The sequence below is a fragment of the Notothenia coriiceps genome, unplaced genomic scaffold (assembly GCF_000735185.1).
Source record: "Notothenia coriiceps isolate Sejong01 unplaced genomic scaffold, NC01 NC01_scaffold00010634, whole genome shotgun sequence".
In the NCBI taxonomy this organism is placed as follows: Eukaryota; Metazoa; Chordata; class Actinopteri; order Perciformes; family Nototheniidae; genus Notothenia; species Notothenia coriiceps.
Genome location: NW_011343335.1, coordinates 14,304 through 39,087, shown reverse-complemented (window position 1 = coordinate 39,087; position 24,784 = coordinate 14,304). Strand labels below are relative to the sequence as shown.

Here is a 24,784-nt window from a genome sequence, read left to right as displayed (position 1 = left end):
ACAGAAGGGCAACCATGACAACCATGCTTCTTCGCTGCTTTTGTGGAGGAAGTTACAGCGCCACGTACAGGCTCCTGCATATGTACTGCAGCTTCTCCAGCGGTTGGAGCTAAACGGAGCTGTCTCGTGTGGACAGACACTATCCGGTGAACATTGCGTGTGGACGGAAGCTTTTTTGCGATTGCGTTAATCCTATGCGTTTAGCCGTATGCGTCCTTGTGGAGCCGGGGCCTAAGTGCAGCAAAGTACTTGGTGTGAAAGCGGCTACACATACACACTTTAAGTTCTTAGGAAAACGTTATTGTTCTCAAGTATTTAACGCAAGTCAAAGTAAATAAATTATGTTGCACTTAAATAAGAACGGATTGTTTGCCAGTTACACAATCGCCACCAGCCTGACTCTAAAATGAGCCTTACTGTGAGTAAAGTGCAGAGTGATCTAACTGTGGGCTGATCTTCAGTTCAAGTTGAATTCAGGTTAGCCAGTTTACATAAACCCTGTGACAAAGTATCCCTGTTTCCCTGAGTAAACTAATCCAAACACAGTGAGATAAATGATGCGAGTGCTCACCCCCCGACCCTCCAGCTCCATCTTGGTGACGGGCCATGTTTCCTCTCTCTTTGTGTAGAGCAGCATGTCCTCGTAGCTCTCCAGGAAGCCTTTGGGACTCTGTGTTAACGCAACAAACAACACACAGACTTAATAGTTACTGATGGACAAATGTGTCCAGAGAAATAGAAGACTGTCCCGTTTATACGTGAAGATGTAAATGAGTAGTGTTTTTACCTTGTTTGCCTTCACCATTAACCCTGCAATCATTTGCTTCCCGGTCTCCATGAAAAATGTGCGGTGAGTTTCATCTAGCAACAGGAACTGAAAAGAAAAGCATCATCTCATTAGATATCCGAGTTCTACATATCTCTGACTTGAAGTGGAATACATGGCATTTGCAGTAGTAGATAAACGCAACAGAATTGAACACATCCAAAATATAAACATTTCTGCTTCAACTTCGGCTCTGCAATTGTCAATGCATGAAACTGGTTTTTTTCCCGAGACTGAAGAACAAAGCTTAAAATCTAAAGTTCTAAAGATAAAAGTATCATCCATTTATGTTTTCTTTATGTATATATTTTGTACCTTTCCAAAGCATAATTCAACAGAACAGAGACCCCTGGCTCGACCTGCCTATGGGTGCTAAGACTACACCTGAACAAAGGTTGCATATTACAAACTCCGGTAGGTTAGAGTCTCGCTACAAGGTTTCTACAAGAGTGTCATTACATTGTGTATGAGATCATGAATGGGGGTCCAGCAAAACAAAAAAGCAATCTATATTAGAACAGGAATCAAGCACTGCTAAGTACAACCTAGCTCGTGAAGCTTATTTGTAACCACAATGTTGGAAAAGGACCGACATTTAGAAGTGGGTTTAAAAGGCTGAACAAAGGGGAGGGGATTATGACAATGATTGCATCCAAACAAAGAAAAGGATCTGGATAACATTGGCAGGGTTTAGGAGCTCAAACACACCTGGAATGCTTGTCGCACACATTGGAGCTTGGCAAGGAAGTCTTGGTCCCCAAAACATTCAAGTAATTCAGTCCTGGGAAAAAAAGAAAGACAGAGATGTATGAAGCTCAATGAAACACTGACAAAGAATCCTTTTATGAAGTTGAAAGGGCAAACGTGTAAGCAGAGAAGAATCTAGAATACACATGCAGAGGACAGTCATATTCCTCTTCCTCTTGTTCTTCTTCTTCTTCTTCTTTTGATTGCTGAAATAAGTGATGTGTACCCGTGTTTAGTTGTGTTGGCTAGTTGATTTTTGCAGGGGCCATGACTCAGTTCAATGTTTACTCTTTAGCTTCTTTTTTTGTTTTGTCTAAGGGAAATATCTGGGAATTTAGCTGCTACAGTAAATGCTCCATTATGTTCTTCCCCAGCTAACGGATCACTTTTTCTTTGTGCTGTTCATTCAGGGTAGGTATTGTGCAGCGGATTTTTTATTGAAAAGTCCAGAATCGGCTGATAATCGGTCGGTTCGTCACTACCGACGACTCCTTTGACATTACACACAAACATTTAACCAACTTTAAGTAAAAAAACAAGATTTAACACAGCACTAATGCACTTTTTAGCTGCAGTTGTTAAACTTCACAGTTACCTCAGGGACCTATAGGGCACTTTGCCCTCCCGCACCAGACACAAGGCTTCTTCATAGAGAGCTGCAGGCCTCAGAGGCTGGTACACACCTTCCAGAGACATGGCATCAAACAGCTGGACAGAAAAAAAAAAAAACAGTATGTGAAGTGTACTTGGTACAAATATAAGTACAAATAAGTGTCTGTTACAATGTATTCCAGTTATTTGGGAACTGACCTCTGCAGCCGAGAAGAAGGAGTCGTCGGAGGTAACAGTTGTGTCATCGTCATCGTGCAGTCTGTGGAAACTCTCCACTTGAGGCAAGATAAGAGTTCCTTCACTCTCTGCCAAAGGAACACCACAAACTCTGACTGACAGGGCAAGAATCGAAACACAGGTCAAAACAGGAATATGAAGAGTGTAGCCCCAATGTAAAAAACAGAAACGGTATTCCTACTGATACACACCAGGACTGCATCATCCTACGGCAATAATGAACCATAACGAGTTATTTTTGTCATCGAAACTCAGCTATTCTTCAAACTTGTGCCTGTAATCCAAATGTGTTCCCCTTGATTAATAATATCGTTAAACCTTATACGTGAAACCAACATGACGCTTACCGAAATCTGCTAGCACGCTGTCTGTCGGGATACTGCTGCCAAAATCCTCCTGCAGGTGGTAGGCCCTGTGCAGAAGGGTCTCCAACTTCTCAGCAAACACGTTATTATGGGATTCAACCTGTAATGAAAAGGGAAAAGCATAAAACAAGTAAAGATCATGGATTTGTATGTAAAAAAAAAAGGGCTTTAGTCCAGGATCAGTTCCATTACCTTTCATTGTAATTCATTAGAAATGTGCAACAAAGAACAGCAGGTGAAATCCCAGCTAAACAATGCAATTCTAGTCTGTATGCAAGCTGGAAAGTCATTCAACCATGTAGAAGAGTTTTGTGCAGTTTGTATTGGTAATCATTGTTAGATTGGTTACCATAGGAAGCTCAGCACATGCGGCCCCCTGCAGAGCGAGGCTGTGGTTGCTGGAGGACGAGCTGGGCTGATGGCGGATATTCAGGGCCTGCTCCCACTTTCGTAGAGCTTCCTCAAACAGCTCCATCCCTTCAAGCAATAGAGTGGTAAGACTTTAGCAAACTGTTTATTTGTGAGCTTGAAAATAAAGGTTTGAGATGGAAAGTACTGCAAATGGCACAGAAAAACAGAGTTACAGTGTTTGGAGTTACTTCTTAGTTGTTTCAGTAATAGGGCAAATCCTCGTGTCAAAAAAGCAGCTGATTGCAGGTTTAAGGGACCTGAGTTTGTACGGTGTAAAGAGCAAAGAATTCAAATTCTTCATGAAGGCTAATCCAAATACCACAGCACTACGGCTCCAAGAGTCCAACAATAACCTTATTAAACCCTCCATTTTCTTGACTCGTTCTACATTACCAACAGCAGAAATGTAATGCTGCATTATAGTCATGGGTTGGGGGAAAGCTGTGTTAAACTATCAATATTATCAGATTATTCTAAAACCACATAATAATGACTTTAACATTATACTCAAGATGCAAATGTTACAAGTCATCCAAACCAACTGCACATTTGAGTATTGTCCCTCCTAGTGCCAATGCAGCATTTGTTTTTTACCATAGTCACCAATAACTGGAGTACTTTATTAATCCTTAGAGGTACAATAGAGCAACTTTATAAATAGATACCCATTATATAGAGATTCTCTGCATTTGCATCCTCCATAGCTCCCGACTCTTCCACCACGGGCTCCGCTTCCCAGGGGGTGGACGGATTGGCAGACTGATTTGGAGAGCTTGGGACTCGCATCTATGACAGGAGCAGACAAGACAGAAAAAAAAGGCATATTAGAAAAATGTAGAAAAGGGAAAAACTGTGAGCAAAAATGTACAAATATGTTGCAAATAATTAAACTTACAGATGCCAGGCTGTGTGAGGAGCTTGAGTGTTTGCTTGGGCCCAGGGAAGAAATTCCACTCATGGTGTCATTGCTGCGATTGCTGGGACTCATCATCTGTCGGCCAGTAAATTGGCCTGTGGAGAGAAAAACATTCTCAATAGATGTTGATACAGCAACCACAAAGCATTTGTTTTAAACATCTCAAATGACTCTTCGTCCAAACACTGAGTCAAGCACACCTCTCTTTAATGACGAGGGTCTTCCTGTCTTCATCAGCGCCTCAGGTATTCCCACTGTCTTCTGGCCATCCTTCCCTTGTGTTACCTGCTTCCTTTTTCTCCCCCGCCTTTTCAGCTGATGAGCGGTGAGAGCCAATGCGACACTGCCCAGCGCCGTGGCAAACAGCACCTTCTTCAAGCTTGGGGTGAGCTTTAGCTGAGAAAATATGGACTGAAAGCAGAGGAGGAAAACATAAGGTGTTGATATAAAGGGCTCTACCAAAAATAAATTCAGCCATTGTTACTGGGGTTTTTGAAAAGTGCTTGTGTGTACATATGCAAAGCTTAACTGAGGCAATGTGTTTTACCTGCCCAAATGTGGAATAGAGAAACACCGGTATCTCTGCTACAGTCATGGCTAACGCCTGAGCTATGGACATCCCGTCTGCTCGTTTGCATGACATCTTAAAAATGGAAATGCCTTCAGGGCACAGCTATTTTCAAATTCACCCTAATCGAGGTGTTGTCTCTGCTTTGAGGTCAGCCAGCTCAGGGCCTGCTGATGAACCGGCTGTCCTCATCCACTCCCCGAGCTTTGGCTCCACACTGGTCCAATGTTCGATTGTAGATTTATTGCCCTTTAATAAAGACATGAATTATGGAAAAGACCAGGTTGTTGCAGCTTCCTCATTCAGTGATAGATTACATTACAAAGCTTAAGACGATTCATCAAAAGACAGTTTATCATCACAGGAACTTTGAAACTGGCTCCAGGGCAAAACTCTCAAGACACAGAATCAACATGCAAAAAGCTGCATTTATAATAAGTTGCATTAACTGTTAAGCAGCCGAGCAGCTTGACACTCTGCCAGCTACTAAGCTATCTACGCTGTCTGGTCTGCAGCCAGTTGACCAGCCTGCCCCACACCTGCTACACATGACAAACACCAGGTGTTAAACCTTTCTGGCTTTCTCTATTTGGTGCAAAACCAACTAATACAATAAGAAAATCGATTTCTTCTTCTGTTATATAGCACCTTTCATACAATCATGCAGCCCCCAAGTGCTTCACATAGCAAATTGAAACAGAAGACAAAATAACAATGTAAAATAGACAATAAAAACATTTTGTAAGCCAATTACAATTAAAAAACAAAGGTTGAAAGTGAATACAAGTCACTATCATAGTGATAGTGACTTGCAAACAGGAGGTTTGCAATCGGAAATTAAGAAAGTAAAAGCAACAGCGAGGTTGCTAGCTGAACAAACATGAAACTAGGTAGCATACAGGCAGCTGAGAACATAAATCATTACAGCCACCACGTTATTAAAATAATAGATACAAATACACAGCAAGCCTGTGTATTGTATTTGTTAAAAATATTATTGACAAGCTAAAAAAAGCACTCACAAGTAGGCAAAAAGCCCTCAATCTCACAAGCAAAAATGCTAACGTTAGCTAGCATTTTGGGCTAGCCTAGCTCATCTGTCACTTCACATCACAGCATCATGATCCGGTCAACCGGACACCGTGAGCAGCGGTGCTTTTAAACTGACATCTCACAGGTTTCACCGGCTCTTTGTACAGCTAACCAGTGGTAACTAACATCATAATCAATCACACAGGTACATACCGTGAGCATTAAAGGCGCTAGCAGGAAAGGGCATTCCTGTGTCACAGTTAGTGAAAGCCGCACACTAGCTTTTTGCTAGGGGGAGGTGTTTTTGGTGCGTAACGATACTGACGCAATTCCAAAGCCAATGGAAGGAGGAGGATAGAGGTTCACTTTTTTTCTTGGCCAATCGGATGGAAGAGAGGCGGGATAAGTTTTTTAAAAGACCAATCAAATCATCGATCAAAGAGCATCATCCCTGAATGAACATAACACTCACAAGGTAAACTGTCGGAAAATTTACCACATGTATTTTTCAAAACATACAATCAAATGTAATATACATTATATGAAAGCATAACACATACCATCATATAATATCATATAAAATTACATGTTACACATGTTTTGAGATGTACACGAAACATAACTGTACATGCAATGCCAATGAATGGCAGGCATGTGATTATCTGGCTGGGTGTTTTTATCTGAGACTAATGTTTGACAATGCTTATTAAATATGTATAAAAAGGTGAGAATATGCAAACAGATACATGTATAATTGTAGGCTACGTTGTTGTTGAGTATTTCGTTGTTTTATGGGCTCAGGTGACACTTTTATTTTGAAAGGTCGGCCCGGAAGCCTTGTTCACAGAGAAAATGTTTATCAGGCAGGCACTGTAATGAGAGATAACGGTAAAAAAAAAACTGGACGTATTTTAAGATAACAATTAATTCCAACATGCAATCGATTAACCAACAGTAGTGAAAGTGTTTATCTGCCTGGGGATGAAGGTTAACCTGACAAGAAAAGGATCTTGTAGTGGAAAATAGACCGGGAGCGGCCATTAAAATCTGTAAATATGAATTCGTCTGATCATGAGTTCTCCTCGGATAGGCTTGTCTTTCTTGCCGCTTCTGCCTCGAGTTAATCGGCTGCGAAAATGAGTTCGCTAGGGCTCTCAGAAGCGGAGCTATCGCAGCCTGGGCCTTAATATGAAATATCAGGTACAAGCCGGTTATTTAATGTATGTGTACTCAAAACAAAGAACACTTACTGAATATATTGCAGATAGTGTACAATTGTAAGGTGTCTCAGTGTTTACTTGTTCTCCTTATAGGACTATTCTACTACTGTAAGCCAATATTGTACTTTTTACTGCACAACATTTATCTGACAATTTTAATTGTACTAGTTTATTTTAATGCTAAACAGTATTAAGTAAGCTCCACCTTGCAGCTACAGCATTAGTGATGCTTACACACCAATGCATACATTATAATAATACTGTAATTTGTCAATTTTATTTTGTTAATCAGAAAGAGAAAAATAAATGACGTCCGAATAACCCAAAGGGGTACATGCCCTATGGTTGTTTTGTCTCACTTTTGTAAGAGAAAATTATTATCAAAAAAAGCTGCAAATCCAATCATCTGTGAAATATTTTTGCATTTAAGTGACGATTTTTTTTGTCATTTATGTACATTTTGAGTACAATGCATTTGTACATTTACTTATTTAACTGATTAACAGAGTATTTCTACATTTTGATAATTACTACTTTAAGGCCTACCTAAGTGAAAGATCTGAGTACTTCATGTATGGAAACATGAGCTGGATGTCCGGTAGGCTCCTTCCAGATGAACCTCCTCAACACGTTCCCTGTCGTCCCCTCAGATGCTCCGCTGGCTCGGCCTGCTCAGCCTGAGCCTTCCTCTCTTGATCTGGTTTTGGCATGTACTCACACGGGACGGTCCGACGGCCGCCCTGCAGGGACACGGGCTCCAGGGCTACAGGAGGATCGGCCCCATCCAGAAGGACCAGGTGAGAGGACTAAATACATCACTCACAAAATACATCCGTTAGGGTCTTAGTCCAAGTCATAGCTCGTTTTGTTAGTTCTGAGACGCACATCCACAGACTATTAAAAAAAGGAAACCCCTGCGAAGCTGCAGGTTGGAACTCGGTCTCAACATCAATCCTGCCGATCACATGTCTCCAGTGTTTACAGATGTATTTGTACAGTGTAGTAATTGTACTTGTACTTAAGAAAATGATCTGAGTCCTTCTTTAACGATGACAACAAGTCACAGGCTAGGTCTCATAGTCAGAAATATTCATACAGATGTAATTCTGGTAGAATAAATACTGAGATATGCTTGTAGTAGATTAGATTTATGTCAATGAATTTACTTAATATGTCAATCTAAAACAACATTTTTAGGTTGTATTGGTTTTTTTCACTTACTGATACTTCACTTTCTTTCATAACACTGCCCCTGATTTGTTTACCATGGATGTATTTTTATTTGATGTTATACTTAATTTTTTTTTGACTTTCATTTGTGCTGTCTATCTGCTGTTGTCACTGTAAATAGGACTTCTAATTTTGATTATCCTGTCCTGGTCCTCAACAGTTCCTCTACATGCACTGCAGCCAGTGTGCCTTGGTCTCCAGCTCGGGTCAGATGATCGGAGCCGGCGCTGGAGAAGAGATCGACAAAGTACCCTGTGTGATCCGGATGAACAATGCCCCCACGGGGGGCTACGAGAGAGACGTGGGGGGTCGCACCAGCGTCCGGGTTGTCTCTCACACCAGTGTTCCCCTGCTGGTAAAAAACGAGCGCCAATATTTCCAGCAGTCGGCCGACACCACGTACGTGTTCTGGGGTCCTGAGAGGAACATGAGGCAGGACGGGAAAGGAAGGGTCTTTAATTCTCTGCTGAAGATGGCCGAGAAGTATCCAAAAGTCAAACTGTACGCTGTGACCAGGGAGAAGATCCAGTACTGTGACAGTGTGTTTCAGAATGAAACCGGAAAGAACAGGTACAGAATGAGTTTGATGTCTCAGTCCAAAAAATGTATGTTATTTGATTGGAGATAATTGTTTTTAACATTATTTTGAGCCGATCATTAATATTCTCACACCTGCAATGAATTTACCTGACATAAGTAAATTATTAGCCTTTGTGTGGTTTTTAATATGTTCATTTACGGGTCTTTTAAGAACACATGTTTGGTTTCTCCCTCAGAATGAAGACCGGGGCGTTTCTCAGCACCGGATTCTTCACCATGATTCTGGCTTTAGATATGTGTGACAGCATCCGTGTTTATGGAATGATTGATAATAACTACTGCAGGTGAGACATTTTGCATTCTTGTATGATCAATACTGGAGCTTCATCTTATTCTACGTATCCTAAATGACCTGTGAACTCCTCCTGACAGTCGAGCCAATCACAGCACTGTTCCTTACCATTACTACGAGAGGAACCGAGTGGATGAGTGTCGGATGTACAAGGTCCACGAGAACACGCAGCGGGGGGGTCATCGCTTCATCACCGAGAAGGCCATCTACGCTAAATGGGCAACACGGCACAAAATGGAGTTTAAACACCCCTCATGGAGCCTCTAAAAAAGGTCTTAAAGATTACTTTTGCTGGCTTTTAATCTTCCTTGCTGAAGATTGTTTTCTAAAATGTTTTTTTTTACCTCTAAAAGTTCCATTTGATAGTGTATACTATCATTAGCCATAAATATGAAATAATGCTCCAGATGTCCCGGCATTCAACTGGTAACCCACTCTCAGTATTACTTACCATTATGTATAGCCATATATCAGTATAGAAACTGATACAAAAAACTAAGCCACTAAACTAGATACTAAAACCAGTTTATACCAAAGCTTACAGTTTTCATTTCGTCATACCTGTGCCTTGACTTTTTATTTAATTTTGCAAAACGTTTTTGTATGCTGCAACTTCAACTTGCGCCTATACTCTAGGAAACAGGAAGTTTATTGTTTAGGGCTGCAGCTTTTGATTAATCTGGCACTTGTTATCTCAATTAATCGTTTCATGTTTTGGTCAAAACATTTTTAAATTGTTTTTAAAAAAGGTCAACAGAAGAACATTGTACCAGAACTCAAGTTTACATTTGAAATGACCTTGGTCAATTTACAGTCATAAAAGACAAAGAAAAGCAGAAAACAAAGACAATTGTTAACTGGAATCGAAGAGTTCTTTTTAAATGTTTGCCTAAAAAATGATCTCAAAGATGATTCATTCCCAAAGAAGTTGCTGATTTTCAAAGGCTAGGCATATGCTTGAATTTAAAACTCAATGTGGTGTTTCAACTGCACAATTAGTTGTGAAAGTCACACGTAATATTACACAGAAAATTCAGAATTTAAAAATAATTCTGTAAACTTGCATTTATAACAATGTTAATGTGATAACAGCTATTAAAGTATGAAACACAGTTGGTTTTGGTACCTTAAATGCGCTTCAAAACAGTTCAAATTGTACTTGCAACTTGCCTTGAGTGCACATAGATTCAGGGTTTTAATTTTTTAAGTCTTAAGCTTTTAGTTTAGCTTGTGTTTTGTGAGCAGTGTCTAGATATTTCCACAGTGCCGTTTAACCCAAAGAGAGATTTTGCAGTTAACACCAGTGACAGGACACAGCGGCTCTATGTAACTCTGACGAGCAGTACATGTTTCTGCAGAGGTTACTCTTCACAGATAGTTTACAATAAATGGCCAACAAACAGTATTAAATGGATAGTACACACAGATCATGGAGACCCAGTTTAGTGTCTTTTGAAACTTTGAATGTAATTGGTCCACTACCATAAACACAACATGAGTTACATCCACCTTCACCCTTTATATGTTCTGCTGGTTGTTTACAGTAAAAAACATAGCGCTGCCTTTTCAGTCACATAACGCTTATTTGTGACCAATTCCAAAGACCATAATAGTACTTATACTACTGTGCAAACTACTGTGTTCTCCTATAAGGTACATTTCAGACAGGAGTTGTTTGAATTAAAACGTTTTATTGATGATTTGTTTTAAGTAGACTTGTGTTGTGAGGTGTACAAAGTACGAACCTGAATGTAAACTAAACCACTGGTTACTGCAGATATTGGTGTAAATGTGAATAAATCTGCTTACAGTGTGTGTGAGAGCTTGTCTTTGTATGAGGTTAAAGACAAGAAGTCTTTATTTCAGACATTTTTAATTGTATCAGATGAGTTCAGTTTAAGGATAAGCTGTTTTCACTGAGGAGACTACACTTTCATATGTTATATGCTGAAAATATAATCCTTATTATTTGACCATATTCCATTAATAATATAGTCAGTTAGTTATTATAGTATTTTACAGTATTTTTAATGGATTCTTTTAATATTCCATTTCATTTTTCGTACAGGTTTATGTCAAATGTGCCTTCAAATTGCATTAATTTTCTAATTGTGATGCAAACCAAGGGTTTAGTAGATGTTTGAAAATGAATGCTAACGTTTTGAGCCTATATAGCTACAGACACATACACGCTAAATATGTTTATATACTTTCAAGGAGATGATGGAAAAGAAAAATGAATGTTTTATAAACTGTTAATTTCATTTATAGGAACATTCCACATCCATAAGAATAGACGGACTTTAAACCAAATGTTGGACTACATCATAATGGCACCACGAATACATATGAATAAGAAGGAAATATTAAAAAAATATTTTTAATCTGTATCAACTTTTCTTAGAGATGTATTATTTTATGATTTTGTTTTAAAATAAATGTTGACCTATTCTGTGTACCCTCAGTGTGAAACATGAAACAACACTTTTGTATTCCTTGAATACATATCACCTTTAGTTATGTATTTGTCTTTTCTTTTATTATTGTTACTTATTCTGTGTACCCTTAGTGTGAACATTTTTGCATGTTTATAAGAAGAGTACATAATGTGATTATATTTTCCACACACTGCTGCAGTGAGATACGTGATGATGACGTCAGCTAGTGGCGCAGGAAAATGGGGGCGCGAGGCAGAGCAGAGAGACATCACACACGGAGACACACCGGGAGCATAAAACGGTAAAGTGCGGATTAAAGACAGTTGTCCATCGGAATGGGACATGTCGCTGCGGATCATATTTAATCCTATCAACTGGGTGTTGTTTAAAACTAGAATCATCTCAGTGCATGTTCGTCAACAGCCGTTGGGAAATATGGCTGCGTATGATGTTTCCTTTTCTTTTACAATATAATAATTGCCTTGTATTAATGGGGTTTAAGGTAAAAGTAACAGATTGGTATAGGATTTGTACTGCAATTAGCATACATTAAGTGAATAACTGTGCTTGTTTTTGTTGGAGCATTGCCATAATACTGAATAATGTACAGTGTTAGGGCAACGGTGGACTCATCGCATGATTGGATTTGAATGTACAGCAGCATCTCATGTTTGTCCATATTTCAGATATGATGACAGACAGTCACTGGCAGTGTGTTGGAACACAGCCTGATCTGACAGAATGGGGCTCAAGCTCAGTGCAAAGGTAAGAGCAGGGTGTGGCCCTCAGACCAAGTTGAAACCATAGTGAGACTTTTTTTTTTTACAGTAGGCCTATAGTGTTGATTCGTTTATCTTACAAAATACATTGTATTTAATAAGCTCCAAATTGTTCTCTTTGTAAAATGTAAACTCTTAAAATTAATTACAGCTTTTAAAAATAATTGTTGACAAAACAATCAAATAATTCCCTCTGAAACCAGTGGAGCAGAAGCATAGTGTTGATACAAAATGTCGGTCAAATGAGGTTTTAGATGACACGTTAACTCTGTTGTTTACTCCTCAGGGGCAGCAGAGCCACAGGCTGGTGATCTTCGCAGCCATCTTCGTCCTGATGACACTCCTCATCCTCTATGGCTCCAACAATGTCAACGATAACATCTACTCTCCACTACATCTGGCTATAAATAAGGCCATCAAGGCCACAGATCTGAAGAAGTGGTCTGGGAAAGACGGATATGTGCCATTCCATGGGAACAAGGTACTCAACAGCTCATGCACGGACGAAGAAATGTGTTTTATGACGTGGAAATCCACAATAAGTATCAGAGAAGAATGCAAAAGAAGGGAAATGTAGCTGCTGCACGGAGCATGTTAACTTCAAAACTCAGGAAGTCAGTAAAGATACAAAAAGGATGTGGTGCATTGTTCAAAAAAGGAAAGACGCACAGACTTCCTAAACCAGGGGTGTCAAACTCAATTTCATCACGGGCCACATTCGCATTATGGTTGCACTCAAAGAACCGGTTGTAACTTTAAGACTATATAAAAAAATACATATAGAAATATTTAATATATATAAAATAATGTATTACATTATTGCCTCTGCTGCATTGGATTATTATCGGATAGGGTAACTTCATAATTAACTACGTCTGAAAGAAGAAGTCTATGGCAAATAATTGCAAGTCTCTTCAGTGAGAATGTCACAAAATGATTTAAAAAGAAAAGCCACATTCTGGAAAAAAAGTTTTAAAAAAAAAGTGACATTTTGGGGAAAAGGTAACATTTTGAAAAAGAAGTCAAATTCTAAGATAAAAGGCATATTTTTGAAGGAAAAAAAAGTCCAATTTGAGATGCATTGTGGGACATGTAGTTTATGGGCATCGCTTCTGTAAATCAGCATGTAACCGTATAATAAACATGTTATATTCTTTAAAAGCTCTTGTGGGGCCACATAAAATGAAGTCACGGCCGGATTTGAGTTTGACACCCCTGTCCTAAACAGTGGGCAGCTGCAGCTTATGTAAGACATTACAGGGAATTATTCAAAATCAAGAACTGTAAGAGATGAGTCCCTCAAAGTAAACACTGTGAAATACAAGGTGAACTGTTCCTCTCCAAACCAGCTACATCCTGCTTTCATTTATCATATCTCATAACACACAACAACTTATGTCAACCAGTTTAAAATACAAATATGAAGCTCTAAGAAGCCAGCTGAGCACTGCAAAAACATTGTTCTCCAAAGAATAGAATTTCAACACAAAGAGTTATTTAAAGTTCTTTTTGGGAACAGTTACTCATTAAGATGATACAAGTAATTTTTTTTCAACACCAAGTCATTATTTTTGCAATAAAAATGCATTAATTAATGCCACAAATTCAAAATATTGTGCAATACTTATTTCTGAGAAAGTTTCTCATTATTTTGAGGTTCTTCATCATTTCTTTTGTGTCATTAAATCGATATTTTGCTAAACTATAAGTTGATCCACTCGTGTGTCTCTTCCCGTCAGACGATGAGTCTGCACTGTGGCAGCTGTGCTCTGGTGACGAGCTCCAGCCACGTCCTGGGGAGTCGAGCCGGGGCGGAGATCGACCAGGCGCAGTGTGTGATCCGGATGAACGACGCCCCCACGCTGGGCTTCGAGGCGGACGTGGGGAACCAGACCTCTCTGAGGGTGGTGGCCCACTCCAGCGTGTTCAGGGTGGTCCGCAGGCCCAGCGAGTTCCTGCACAGGCCCGACAGCAGCCCTGTGATCATCTTCTGGGGACCCCCCAACAAGATGGGGAAGGACGCCAAAGGGACCCTGTACCGGCTGATCCAGAGGGTCAGCACCACCTACAGCAACATGTCCTGCTTCAGTATCACCGCCAGCAAGATGCGCCGCTTCGACAGCCTGTTTCACCGGGAGACCGGGCGGGACAGGTGAGGGTTCACTGAGCAGAGGGATCAGGTTTCATGTAGAGCCAGATACATTATCCAGAACATGATATGAGACTGCATTTTGTCAGAGGTGTTGCAAATTGTATTATCGCAAATGTTTTCTATTCTGGCTTAATATGAAGTCATTATTTTTGCTAAATTTAGTAATTATTTGAAAGATGTTTCCCATTATTTGAGAAACTAAGTTGTTATTTTGCAATTTCTAGTCAATATTTGGTGAAATTAAATCATTATTTTGCCATTTGGATGGATGTCTTTTAATGGCTTAATACGAAGATGATCTTTTACGATATTTGGTGAAAGTGTCTCCTTGCTTTGAGATACCAAGTCATTATTTTGCACTATTATGTTTATATACATTATATCATGTTTTGAGGACGTTGCTCATTATATTGCAATTTTAAATATTATTTTTGCAACTTTTTTTAGGTTTTTAAGTAATTCATTTGCTATTATTGATGATTATAAAAATTGTCATTGTGTCATTTGTTGTGAACGCATCAATGAACAACCCTACAATATCATTGCTATATTGATATATATTGTATTTGGTCATAAAATGGTGGTATATCTTTTCCAGCCCCATATTGGGTAGATTTCACTAACAGATTGTTTTGCTGTTTTCTTCTGCTCAGACAGAAATCTCACTCCTGGCTGAGCACAGGCTGGTTCACTATGGTCATTGCCATCGAGCTTTGTGATAGTATCAAAGTGTATGGGATGGTCCCACCCAATCACTGTGGGTAAGTACATTGTTGGTAACAATGCAGTACTTGCTTCACAATTAGAACATCACTAATAATCTGGTTGTTCAACTCATTAATAAAACCTTACATTTTTCTAGAAAATTTAAACCTCCAGCCAAAAAGATGCCCTACCACTACTACAAGCCCAGGGGGCCGGATGAGTGTGTCACATACCTGCAGCATGAGGGGGCGCGCAGAGGGAACCACCATCGCTTCATCACGGAGAAACAAGTGTTTGGCCGCTGGGCGAAGCAGTACAACATCACCTTCTCTCACCCCAAATGGGTTTAGACTTTAGTGGGAAAGAAAGAGAGAAATACACATACTCACTGTGGCCTGACTGAGAGAATGAACCCTCGTGAAGCCACATCATCATGAAAACGCCAAGAGGACGAAGAATCTTTTGGTCAAAAGCGTGTGGACCAAATGAGAGGAAATAATATATTGTGTAAATCCCACATTGACGTGGTGGCCGTCCGACAGGTGTTTTTGTACATAGAGACGAAATTGAATTTAAAGAGGAATTTTTACATGTTTCTAATATTTTTGTTATTGAAAATGCACTTGTGTTTCCCATGCTCAGGGGGATTATATAAGCAAGCATTCTCATGAAACACAATAGACTACAAAACACTATTTGAGCTCTACATCAACCGTCTACTATACAAATGTGAAACTACAGTAACTGCAGTCAGATTCAACTAAACCATTTCATCGGCATGTACATTTCAGTATATTCACATTTAGTATGGGAGCAATATGACGGACAGGACCATTATACTTTTTCATTATTTTAGCTAGAATCATTTCTTCATACGTTTGACACACAGGCAATAAATAGAATAGACACAAATATGTTTTGATTATATTGATAGGACACATTAAGGCTCTTGAAATTATGTGGCACGAAAAACTATTCTACAGATACAGAATACCACTTTCACAGAATACTTAGGTCTTAATACTAAGACTAGTTTTTTCCAATCTTAAAGAAGTTGTCATATCCTCGATTTGTCTAATGTAGAACTTCATTGTAACATTTTTGCTGTTGATTTGAATGTTTTCATGAAATTGAGTTAAAGTTGTGCCTCATGACCTTTTTACCTCAGTGGCATTTCAGTGCATGCATCTTCAATTCACAAAATGCATCATGATGGTGTTATATATATATATTAGTATGTTGCTATTAACTAAACATGACTAAACTAAACAGGATGCAGAGAAGGGTGCAATATCTAAAACTGTGATGCCTTTTGCAAACCAAGTGTTCCTTCATCTTTAAGGGAGCAATGTGCTTGGTCAGAAGCCAGTATACTTGGGTTTTTTGGAAAGTAATTTGTTGGAAAAAATACATAATCCACATCAACTGCTGCTATTTTACCGATATTAAATTGCCTGCGAAATATATCAAGATATTACTATTACTACAAAATGTTTATATTGCATATAATGCAAAAACATTCAATAGCTAAGACACCCAAGTTATATAAATAAGGAAGAACTAAGTATAATAAACATTAATCAAACAGATGCAATTCAACAATACAGGCCTCAAAATATTGTACTACTACTATTCTAACATTTTAAATCTGAACATTTATGAAGGTATTATTTATTGCAGGAGTCGTATCAAACTGTATTGCCACATGTACCCAATTATGTGGGAACTGAGTGTATATCAAGCTAATCCACAAATACTCCCAACAACAAACGCATATTGCAATTCCTGTGCAAACCTGGTATTCAAATGAAATATTTGCCTGGCTTTCTTTTTGTATTTATGAGAATAAAATGCCAATACACATGGGTAGATTAATGCACGTAGCATGCATGGCAACTGGAAAGTAATCGCATCTGTTACACAATCTGTTGGATGAACTGCTTACAAACCTGAAGCAGACTCATTGATGAAAATATTCTGTGCCATTTAGTTCAAAAGGTGAAAATGCAAAACAACGGCACAAAACATTTCTACTTGGAAAAACACGCTGCAGCTTTAGAAACGATGCAAATGTAAAAACACTAATTTGCCAAAACATATCCAAACGAAGAAACATCTCACCAACTTCACATCACATGCGCAGCGTTTACTAAAAGCGCTGCATATACAAAACTGCATTAAAAAAACGCTGCAAGAAACTCCAAACTCAAAGGAAACCTGGGGACACTAAAAAGTGACACACAGCTGGGACGGAGCGCTTGTTGGCGCTCAGGGATTGTCAAGTTGTTGAGTGTTTTGGGCCGATGTAGCGCGTTTGCACCCGTCTGCCTCCGTACATTTATCTGTACATGTTGTGACATCTCAACGCTGTTTTTCATTGAAAGTACTGTTGCGAGAATCATATCATATGCTTTGAAAAATACAATACAAGTCAGTTGAAGCTTGTGGATAGTTTTTGTATTTCAATATGTACAATATGTTGAGCCATTTACAAACAAAGACATACAGAATGAAGAACAATGATGTTGAATGTTTGAAATAACATCTGTTTTACAGTAAGCAACACTACAGCACTGATAATGGAAAAAGTACAACTTGATGGTCCTTATAAAACGTCTGCCAGTCTTTGCTCACTTCCTTTCTTCATTAAATCTTGAATGAACTGCTGGAAACATCTGAAAATGCAGCTGTGATCTTCTGTCTCAGCCCCGCCATGGAAACTAAAATTGCCTCCTGTTGAAAAGAAGATAAACAAAAGTAAATTAACACGTGGTGTGCATCCAAATGAAAAAGGTATTTGCGTAGATTTTAAGAGTGTAAATCTGTCTTTTCTCAACAAAAAAGTCAATCAAATATTTCATTTAAGGAGCCCTCACCTCTGTGCGAATGGTCCTGCTGCCCTGGTCAGGGCATGTGTTGAGGTAAAGGTCAAACAAAACACTCGGGTCCGTCACTTCCAGGTTTTGGTCCGTATCTACACTGGCCTCCAGACCCTGAAGACCTCCAAAAACAACTAAAAGATGCCTACACGTGGGAAAAACTCCATTTAAAACGAATGAAACACCATTATTGTTATAAGAAGACTTGAAATGTTGTGTTAGAATGTGGTGGTGGAAAGTGGGTTTATCCTGCTTTAAACTTCTACCCCTCTACATTTCAAAAGGAGATATTAATGTACTGTGTGCAGCCAGAAGACTATTTATGTACATCAAGCTAAATCAATTATTTGCAGCACAGGTCAACATAGAGTAAATAAGAGGCCATTAACAAATTAGCTGTAGGAACTCTCTGGCCAAAAATGTGCCTTAAAAGTTGAACTTTGAATAATTACTGTTGAATCCGCACTTTGCTGCTTCGTTGAGTGAATTTGGCGATAGTTATCCTATTGTTTCTGAACCTACTTGAATGGTGAGAGTGTTGATTGGTCCAAGTTGTTGCCTCTCTCTGATGTTCCAATAGTCAGGTCGTATCCATCCTCATACGGACTTTCAGTAAATACTGCACCTGCATGACCAAACCAACAGCAATAAGGATCAAGCAGTCACAGCGTGCTCGATACTCAAACTGGATTAGTACACTAGTTAGTAGGTTGTGTGGATGAAAAAGCTAGATCCGGCCTGTCATGATAAATACTTTTGTTTGGACGATATATTGTCCCAGAAATAGTTGAGATAAAAGACAATATTTTCATTTTAACCCCATTTTATACCATTATATAAAATGATAATATATTAGCATTATAATGAAAGTAAACATTTTCAAAGAGCAATGAACACTGGAATTGAAACATGAAAACATGTGACCCGCTCTATCGAAATCAGTCGGAAGTCGCAACGGCTCATTTCAAAAATAAACGTGGATGAACGTGAGTGTTTTCACACAAACGCAAAAATACACAAACACGTATACACACACGCGAGCTTCCCCCAGACCAGTAATCCAAACCAAAATATCTTCCCTCCGTAGTATTTTGATCATTTGCTAATAATCAATCAGATCGATGGATTCCAGAGAAGAAGAAACTTTGAAGGCCTTTTTCTCAAAATGATGACTCGGTGACCATCATTATATAATGTGACATATTTCGCTTAATATTTTTGAAAGCTAGGAATCTCCTCTTTTCAACAGTACAACTCAAAATGTGTCTTCGAGTCAATGCGACTGATTTCGATGGAGAAGGTCCAAAATATTCTAAATAAATAAAGGATCAATGAAAACATCCAAAACTAAAAAATCTTGGAATCTTTAAAAATGATAAAAACAAGTATTAACCATTTGCATAGTCTTTCCATCCGAAACAGGCATAATGGTGCAAGCCGTTTGTCAATAGAAGGACATTTGTTTACAGAAAGTGCAAATAACAACACGCCTCTACCATCCGGCTACCATAGTCGATAATGTACAAATGATGGTGGTTATCGCACTCTAAGCTGATCACGTAAACAAACATGACTGGCCTAGCTATTTAGATTAAAATGGTTAAAATGTTAGAAATTGATTTCGGGCATAATAGCAGTTGATCACAGGAATAAGAAACGTACTGAGACAGGATGCCAGGCGGACGCTGTACCCCCAGTACAGACCTCCTTCAGTGCGGGGGAGGTGAGGAGAGACCACCGCTCCTTTATACATCTTGCTGTCTGAGGAGGAGACACAGGAGGAGACACTGAGCTGATGGTGGCAGAATCCAGAGCGCATGGGGACTTTAAGAGAGAAAATATATGAAATAATAAAATGTCTCGTTACCATTGCTCTGTTTCTTATTGAGCTTCACTGTGACTCGGAGTCCAGACTGCAGCTGTTTGTCAATACGAACCTCCTGTAGGAGCAGAGGGAACACAATCAGTCTATGGCAGAATCAGAATGATAATAATAGGCAATTATTTAGATGATGATGTAATAGTTTGGGCCATCTCTTGAAGCACATAAACACACCAATGTTTTTCTTTGTCTTTATAATAAACTATAAAACCCAATATATTTGGGGTTTTCAGCAGTTGTAAAAAAAAGAAGGGATATCTAGACATCACTTTGAGCTCTGGGAAACTTCAAGTTATACTATTATATTTTCAAATGTTAGAATGTGAAATTAATATAAAGAATACCTTTTTTTGTAAATCAGAACAAAATCGTTATTTATAGCCTACTTTCTATATTTATTATCTCATTGAGATTAAAAGCCTCTTTTCCCAAGGAGTCCTGGCCCAAGATAGGCAGCAGACAACTTCAAGCAGTCATAAAACAATCACAGTCATAACAAGATGAGCCAAAGCATGTACAGACTTTCACTACACGGTTATAATGAGCAAACATTTGAATATTTGGACGATATCAGTCAAATGTATCTTTAATTAGTTACTTGTGCATTTTGTCCACATGACATGATGTCAGTAACTTTGTACTATCCCTCTATTACTTATCTATTTAACCATGCTCACCTTTCTCATCCCACAGTTGACCAAAGAGCCTTTTCCTGGTTTGTTCGGCCGGTCGAGGACGATTCCTTCCCGATACGCTGACTCATCGTCTATCCTCATGTGGTGAGGGCTGTCTAAAGGGTTCAACAAACCTGCAGAAAAAAAGAGCAATTACTTTCAAGAAATGTGTCTTCTTAGATTAATGTGTCTTCTTATAATCAATGTGTCTTCTTAGATTAATGTGTCTTCTTATAATCAATGTGTCTTCTTAGATTAATGTGTCTTCTTATAATCAATGTGTCTTCTTATATTCAGATTGACGCATTCACACTGCAGCGCGGAGCATGCTTTAAGCGTGCCGAGCCGTGCGGGGCCTGTTTTTGGTTGCGCTTCCACTTGGCCTAGTTCCGGCCCGGGGCTACTTTTTCACCTTTTTTCTGGCCCGACTAAATCATGGTTCTATCGAGGCCAACAAACAGGGCTGAGTCGGGCTGAGTTTGCTAAACTAGAGAGAGAATCGCTGTCAAGGGGGCTACAACTACAACAAGATGAACATATTTGACCGTGATTTAATTGTAATACATGTTTCAAAATGATGCCGAAGTAACAACATACTGATACCGGATAGTAAAAACCATGAATTAAGGCTTTGACAAGTCTGCAGACAGACGGCTGGCGAAAAACCTTTTAAAATGCGTGTTGTCTAAATGGAGATTTGGCTAAGCTAACGTTGTAAATGCTCCGACCGTCCACACTCACAACAACGGCCTATACAGACATAAATAAACCAGCGACTGTATTCTCCATGACACAGACAGTATGTGGTTTGTACTTGTTTAACTTTTGTCTACTTTCTGAACAGATATGAAGAGCTGTGAGCTCTGAGTGCTAAGAGCTAACGGCTGTGTTGTTTTTCTGGGGAGCTCATTGAAGATGACGTCACGGCTCCGCCTACACTGCGTTACTATAGATACTACCCCAGTTCCTAAACTGTAATGTGAGCGCAGCATTAAAGTGAGCCGGGCCTAATAAGGCCTAACCAAACAGTGTAAATGCGCCATAAATGAAATTGGAACTCTAACCTGCATACTGCAAATCTTGATGCTTTGGAAAAAACCACTTGCGCAGATACCTGGGTAAAAATAAAAGCAGTAATCAGAATCTGATCAAATGGCAGTGATCTGATTATAATAAGTGTACTACTTACTGAGGACATTCCAGGTACTGAAGTATTCTGGCCAGCTGAATACAAGCTTGTCCTTTCTTACCAACACCTTTAAATTCTCCTTCTACGGTCCTGTGGGAGAAAACAAATAGTATTTTCTATAGGTTTTCAGATGGCTTTGGGGTGATTACCATGTATTAGACCCTCCAGAAAAACGCGATTCTGCGATCGCAGAATTTACCGCATAATCAGCAAAATGGCGCAGATTTTTAAAAGGCCGCATATTTATCAGAAGGCCGCATAATCCCCGCATTTTTCCAGACAAAGTTGAGAAGAAGTTAACTCGTCTTGACGTGACGTCATCAGCTCGCGCATCACAGAATGTAAACAACACTGTATAGAGCTCATTTACCGACGAACATTTCTACTAAAGACCGGGCAAAAAGTGGGGGGAAACTATTCTGCACCCCGTGCAACTGTGTGTTGGAGTATAAGAGAAAATCGACGGTGGCGACCCACTTTGATTCATTCAAACATTCGAAAATGCTTTCTGCTGCTGCGGACAAGAAAGCCAAACAACTCACGTTCACCGAGGGTCCTCCAAAACCCTTTAGAGGGCTACAAGAAACGAAGTGAGTAGCCTACAAGATTGAAGCTGCAGATAACGAACGAGTAAATGAAAACAGAATGAGGCGGAGAAGTGTGTGTGTGTGTGTGGGTGTGGGTGTGTGAGAAAATAGCCCAATTGCTTTTACAATAAATAAACATTGAATGTGTTTAATTGAATAGTAAAGGGGTTTAACGTTAGTGGCAGGGTGTGTGTGAGAGAGAATAAATAAGACAGCCCAATATTTAAAAAAATTGTTATTCTTTTCCCCGCATATTTAGCATATTTCGCAACTTCCCGCAATTTCACCGCATAAAATCACATAAAAAACCTGCATGTTTAATCGCATAATCAAGGAATTTAGCCCGCGTTTTTCTGGAGGGTCTAATGTATGTAGGGATAAAACTCTATTCTAAACACATGCTTATTAGGCTATATGCGTATTTTACAACTTTCAGGAACTAATGAGAATCGAAAATCTTTTATTTGTCCCAAAGAGGGGACATTTACATTTGTACAAGAAATGGGACAGTGCAGATAAAAGGTAGAATTGAATGAGTACACAAGCATTTAATAAAGGGGCAAGCACACGTTCATAACCATGAGATCCAAACGGTACACGTCCATGGTAAAAAGAACAAGAAGCAGTGAATGGTGCGTGTACTGACTAGTTGCTTTACTTCAAAAATGATATGCTGATTTACAACATGTCTTTCCTAATGTAGGTTAATGGGAAACTGTATTTTTTAGCACAATTGCATCAAATTATGATTTTTTATTTCTACAGCTTGGTGTTCACAGATATATTGTACCTGTTGATTTAACTTACTTGACATCTTCTCCGTATTCATCGAACACAACGATCTCGTCGACACAGAACACGACACAGGCTCTGGCGATCTGTCCCGCCAGGTAGGTCCGGAGCTCCGTGGACTGAGCGTTATCCAGCACAGAGCCGGGCAGAGCCACACTCACCGTGTACGCCCGACCTGAGGGACACAGACAACACATTACAGCACGCGGTCTTTCACAGGTAGAATAACAATATCAAAAATGATAACAAGGTTACCTTTATTGTCTTGGCTCTGTTCATGTTTTTCCTTCTCTGCAGACTCGAGCTCTATCTGCTTATCCAACTGTTTGATCAGCTTGGCCTCTTTCCTTTGCTTCTTGGACTCCTTTACTGTTTTTAAAGAAGAATGAATGATATTGGTAAGCGATGAAGACACATGTAGACAGACTGGGGATATCTGAATGGAGAGTGTAAGGGTTTTTTGGTTTGTGGTAATTTGAAATGAATACGGAGAAGATGTCAATATCTACTTGTGACTGAATCTGAGTTGTCTACTTCTACTATTACTCTCTGAAAAGCAGAAGTGGAAGAAGTATTCATATACAGATCCATTACATTTTTAAAAGGAACAATACCAGAGTGTGAAGATACTCTGTTACTAGTCCTGAATTAAAATCTTACTAAGGTAAAAACATTTGTTCCAGAAAACATATAAAAGTATTATTGCTTTTATTACTGCTTACTGTTGGGTAAATTATTAAATGATAATGTATTACAGTAACTAATTTATAACTTAACAATTATATAGATAGTGAACAATAGCAAAACAAAAAACAAATGTAGTGGAGTAGAATTATATAAAACATATAGTCAAATAAAGAACAAATACCTCAAAACTGTACAAAAGTACAGTCGGCCTACTTGAATAAAAGAGTTACATTACCAATGCCTAAAAGTATTAATTACCAACAATACATTCAATATCTCAATGGAGTGGCTAAACACATGGTAAAACATCATACGTAATTATTTATTGTAGCGTTAGGTAGACCTTTTTTTTATGAAATAACAACTTAAAACATAATTTAACTTAATAGCGATGAAACAGTTGAACTATAATTGAACATGTGTATCAAACTAAACTGCTTTAGCATGTAGCTAACTAGCCAGCTCACCATCTGCTTTCTTTTTCTTCCAGTCCACCTTGTCCTCAGGCTGTAAAAAATAACCAACACATTATAAGTAATATGGAGAAAATTAAAGTGATACTTTAATGTAATATAATAGTTTGAAAGTACCAAAGAGGGCTCAATTTTGGGTCTTTTCGCTAGGACGTCGGTAGACATTTTTACACGCACAAACACGTGAAGACTATTTACATCCGGGTCACGACACACGTTTCAAAATAAAAGCCTGATGTGGAATTTTAAGAGCTGAGACTAGTTTTTGCCTTATTTAGTGGGAATGCTGATACAGCATTCCAACTATCTGTTCTTCGACGCACGAAATTCTTTATTATTCCGCCGGGTTATTTTGTACCTCTTCTTCTCCCACATTCCACATCGCAGAAAATCCATTCACACATCAAAACGTCCAGCTCGGTCGGGAATCGATTGCTATTACTTTTCTTATTCATAACTTTCATAATTCCAGAGATACATGGAGAAAATCT

At 39.0% G+C, this 24,784-nt stretch overlaps 4 protein-coding genes across 6 annotated transcripts; 2 read left to right on the top strand and 2 right to left on the bottom strand.

The window, feature by feature from the left end:
- Nucleotides 1–571: 571 nt before the first annotated feature.
- Nucleotides 572–6,009, bottom strand: miga2 (mitoguardin 2; the record flags this gene model as incomplete). The annotated part of the gene is made up of 12 exons (XM_010771893.1): nucleotides 5,928–6,009; nucleotides 4,662–4,931; nucleotides 4,315–4,525; nucleotides 4,094–4,209; nucleotides 3,864–3,984; nucleotides 3,137–3,264; nucleotides 2,770–2,887; nucleotides 2,384–2,517; nucleotides 2,169–2,281; nucleotides 1,535–1,607; nucleotides 788–874; nucleotides 572–670 (listed from the first exon to the last, which is right to left on the bottom strand). Coding segments are annotated over exons 2-12 (1,296 nt in total), but the record flags the coding sequence as incomplete, so codon positions are not given.
- Nucleotides 6,010–6,567: 558 nt separating this feature from the next.
- st6galnac4 (ST6 (alpha-N-acetyl-neuraminyl-2,3-beta-galactosyl-1,3)-N-acetylgalactosaminide alpha-2,6-sialyltransferase 4) lies at nucleotides 6,568–11,783 on the top strand. Of its 3 annotated transcripts, XM_010771887.1 has the most exons (6): nucleotides 6,597–6,914; nucleotides 7,585–7,731; nucleotides 8,325–8,734; nucleotides 8,941–9,048; nucleotides 9,137–9,328; nucleotides 11,694–11,783. In XM_010771887.1, the coding sequence occupies exons 1-5, from the start codon at nucleotides 6,903–6,905 to the stop codon at nucleotides 9,321–9,323; spliced, it is 864 nt and encodes a 287-aa protein (XP_010770189.1). In that variant the 5' UTR covers nucleotides 6,597–6,902; the 3' UTR covers nucleotides 9,324–9,328; nucleotides 11,694–11,783. The 3 variants fall into 3 exon arrangements, with proteins under 3 accessions (XP_010770188.1, XP_010770190.1, XP_010770189.1); XM_010771886.1 differs by lacking the exon at nucleotides 11,694–11,783 and having other exon boundaries at nucleotides 6,568–6,914; nucleotides 9,137–10,869; XM_010771888.1 differs by lacking the exon at nucleotides 11,694–11,783 and having other exon boundaries at nucleotides 6,568–6,914; nucleotides 7,475–7,731; nucleotides 9,137–10,869.
- On the top strand, nucleotides 11,703–17,570 carry st6galnac6 (ST6 (alpha-N-acetyl-neuraminyl-2,3-beta-galactosyl-1,3)-N-acetylgalactosaminide alpha-2,6-sialyltransferase 6). The gene is made up of 6 exons (XM_010771890.1): nucleotides 11,703–11,795; nucleotides 12,181–12,259; nucleotides 12,560–12,754; nucleotides 14,013–14,425; nucleotides 15,079–15,186; nucleotides 15,288–17,570. Exons 2-6 carry the CDS (start codon nucleotides 12,236–12,238, stop codon nucleotides 15,478–15,480), a joined length of 933 nt encoding a protein of 310 aa, XP_010770192.1. The 5' UTR covers nucleotides 11,703–11,795; nucleotides 12,181–12,235; the 3' UTR covers nucleotides 15,481–17,570.
- spout1 (SPOUT domain containing methyltransferase 1) lies at nucleotides 17,569–24,498 on the bottom strand. The gene is made up of 12 exons (XM_010771891.1): nucleotides 24,411–24,498; nucleotides 24,288–24,327; nucleotides 23,389–23,502; nucleotides 23,149–23,308; nucleotides 21,755–21,844; nucleotides 21,630–21,679; nucleotides 20,569–20,699; nucleotides 19,877–19,949; nucleotides 19,672–19,770; nucleotides 18,532–18,634; nucleotides 18,007–18,154; nucleotides 17,569–17,863 (listed from the first exon to the last, which is right to left on the bottom strand). The coding sequence occupies exons 1-12, from the start codon at nucleotides 24,456–24,458 to the stop codon at nucleotides 17,777–17,779; spliced, it is 1,143 nt and encodes a 380-aa protein (XP_010770193.1). The 5' UTR covers nucleotides 24,459–24,498; the 3' UTR covers nucleotides 17,569–17,776.
- Between the last annotated feature and the right edge of the window lie 286 nt (nucleotides 24,499–24,784).

Coding starts and splice junctions, on each gene's coding strand:
- st6galnac4 (XM_010771887.1), top strand. Junction 7,732..8,324: donor GCCCCATCCAGAAGGACCAG/GTGAGAGGACTA, acceptor GGTCCTCAACAG/TTCCTCTACATGCACTGCAG. Junction 9,049..9,136: donor ATTGATAATAACTACTGCAG/GTGAGACATTTT, acceptor TCCTCCTGACAG/TCGAGCCAATCACAGCACTG.
- st6galnac6 (XM_010771890.1), top strand. CDS start 12,236: ATGGGGCTCAAGCTCAGTGCAAAG. Junction 12,260..12,559: donor GGCTCAAGCTCAGTGCAAAG/GTAAGAGCAGGG, acceptor TTTACTCCTCAG/GGGCAGCAGAGCCACAGGCT. Junction 15,187..15,287: donor GTCCCACCCAATCACTGTGG/GTAAGTACATTG, acceptor ACATTTTTCTAG/AAAATTTAAACCTCCAGCCA.
- spout1 (XM_010771891.1), bottom strand. CDS start 24,458: ATGTCTACCGACGTCCTAGCGAAAAGACCCAAAATTGAGCCCTCTTTG. Junction 21,845..23,148: donor GAATACGGAGAAGATGTCAA/GTAAGTTAAATC, acceptor TTTCTCCCACAG/GACCGTAGAAGGAGAATTTA. Junction 21,680..21,754: donor CAGTACCTGGAATGTCCTCA/GTAAGTAGTACA, acceptor ATTTTTACCCAG/GTATCTGCGCAAGTGGTTTT.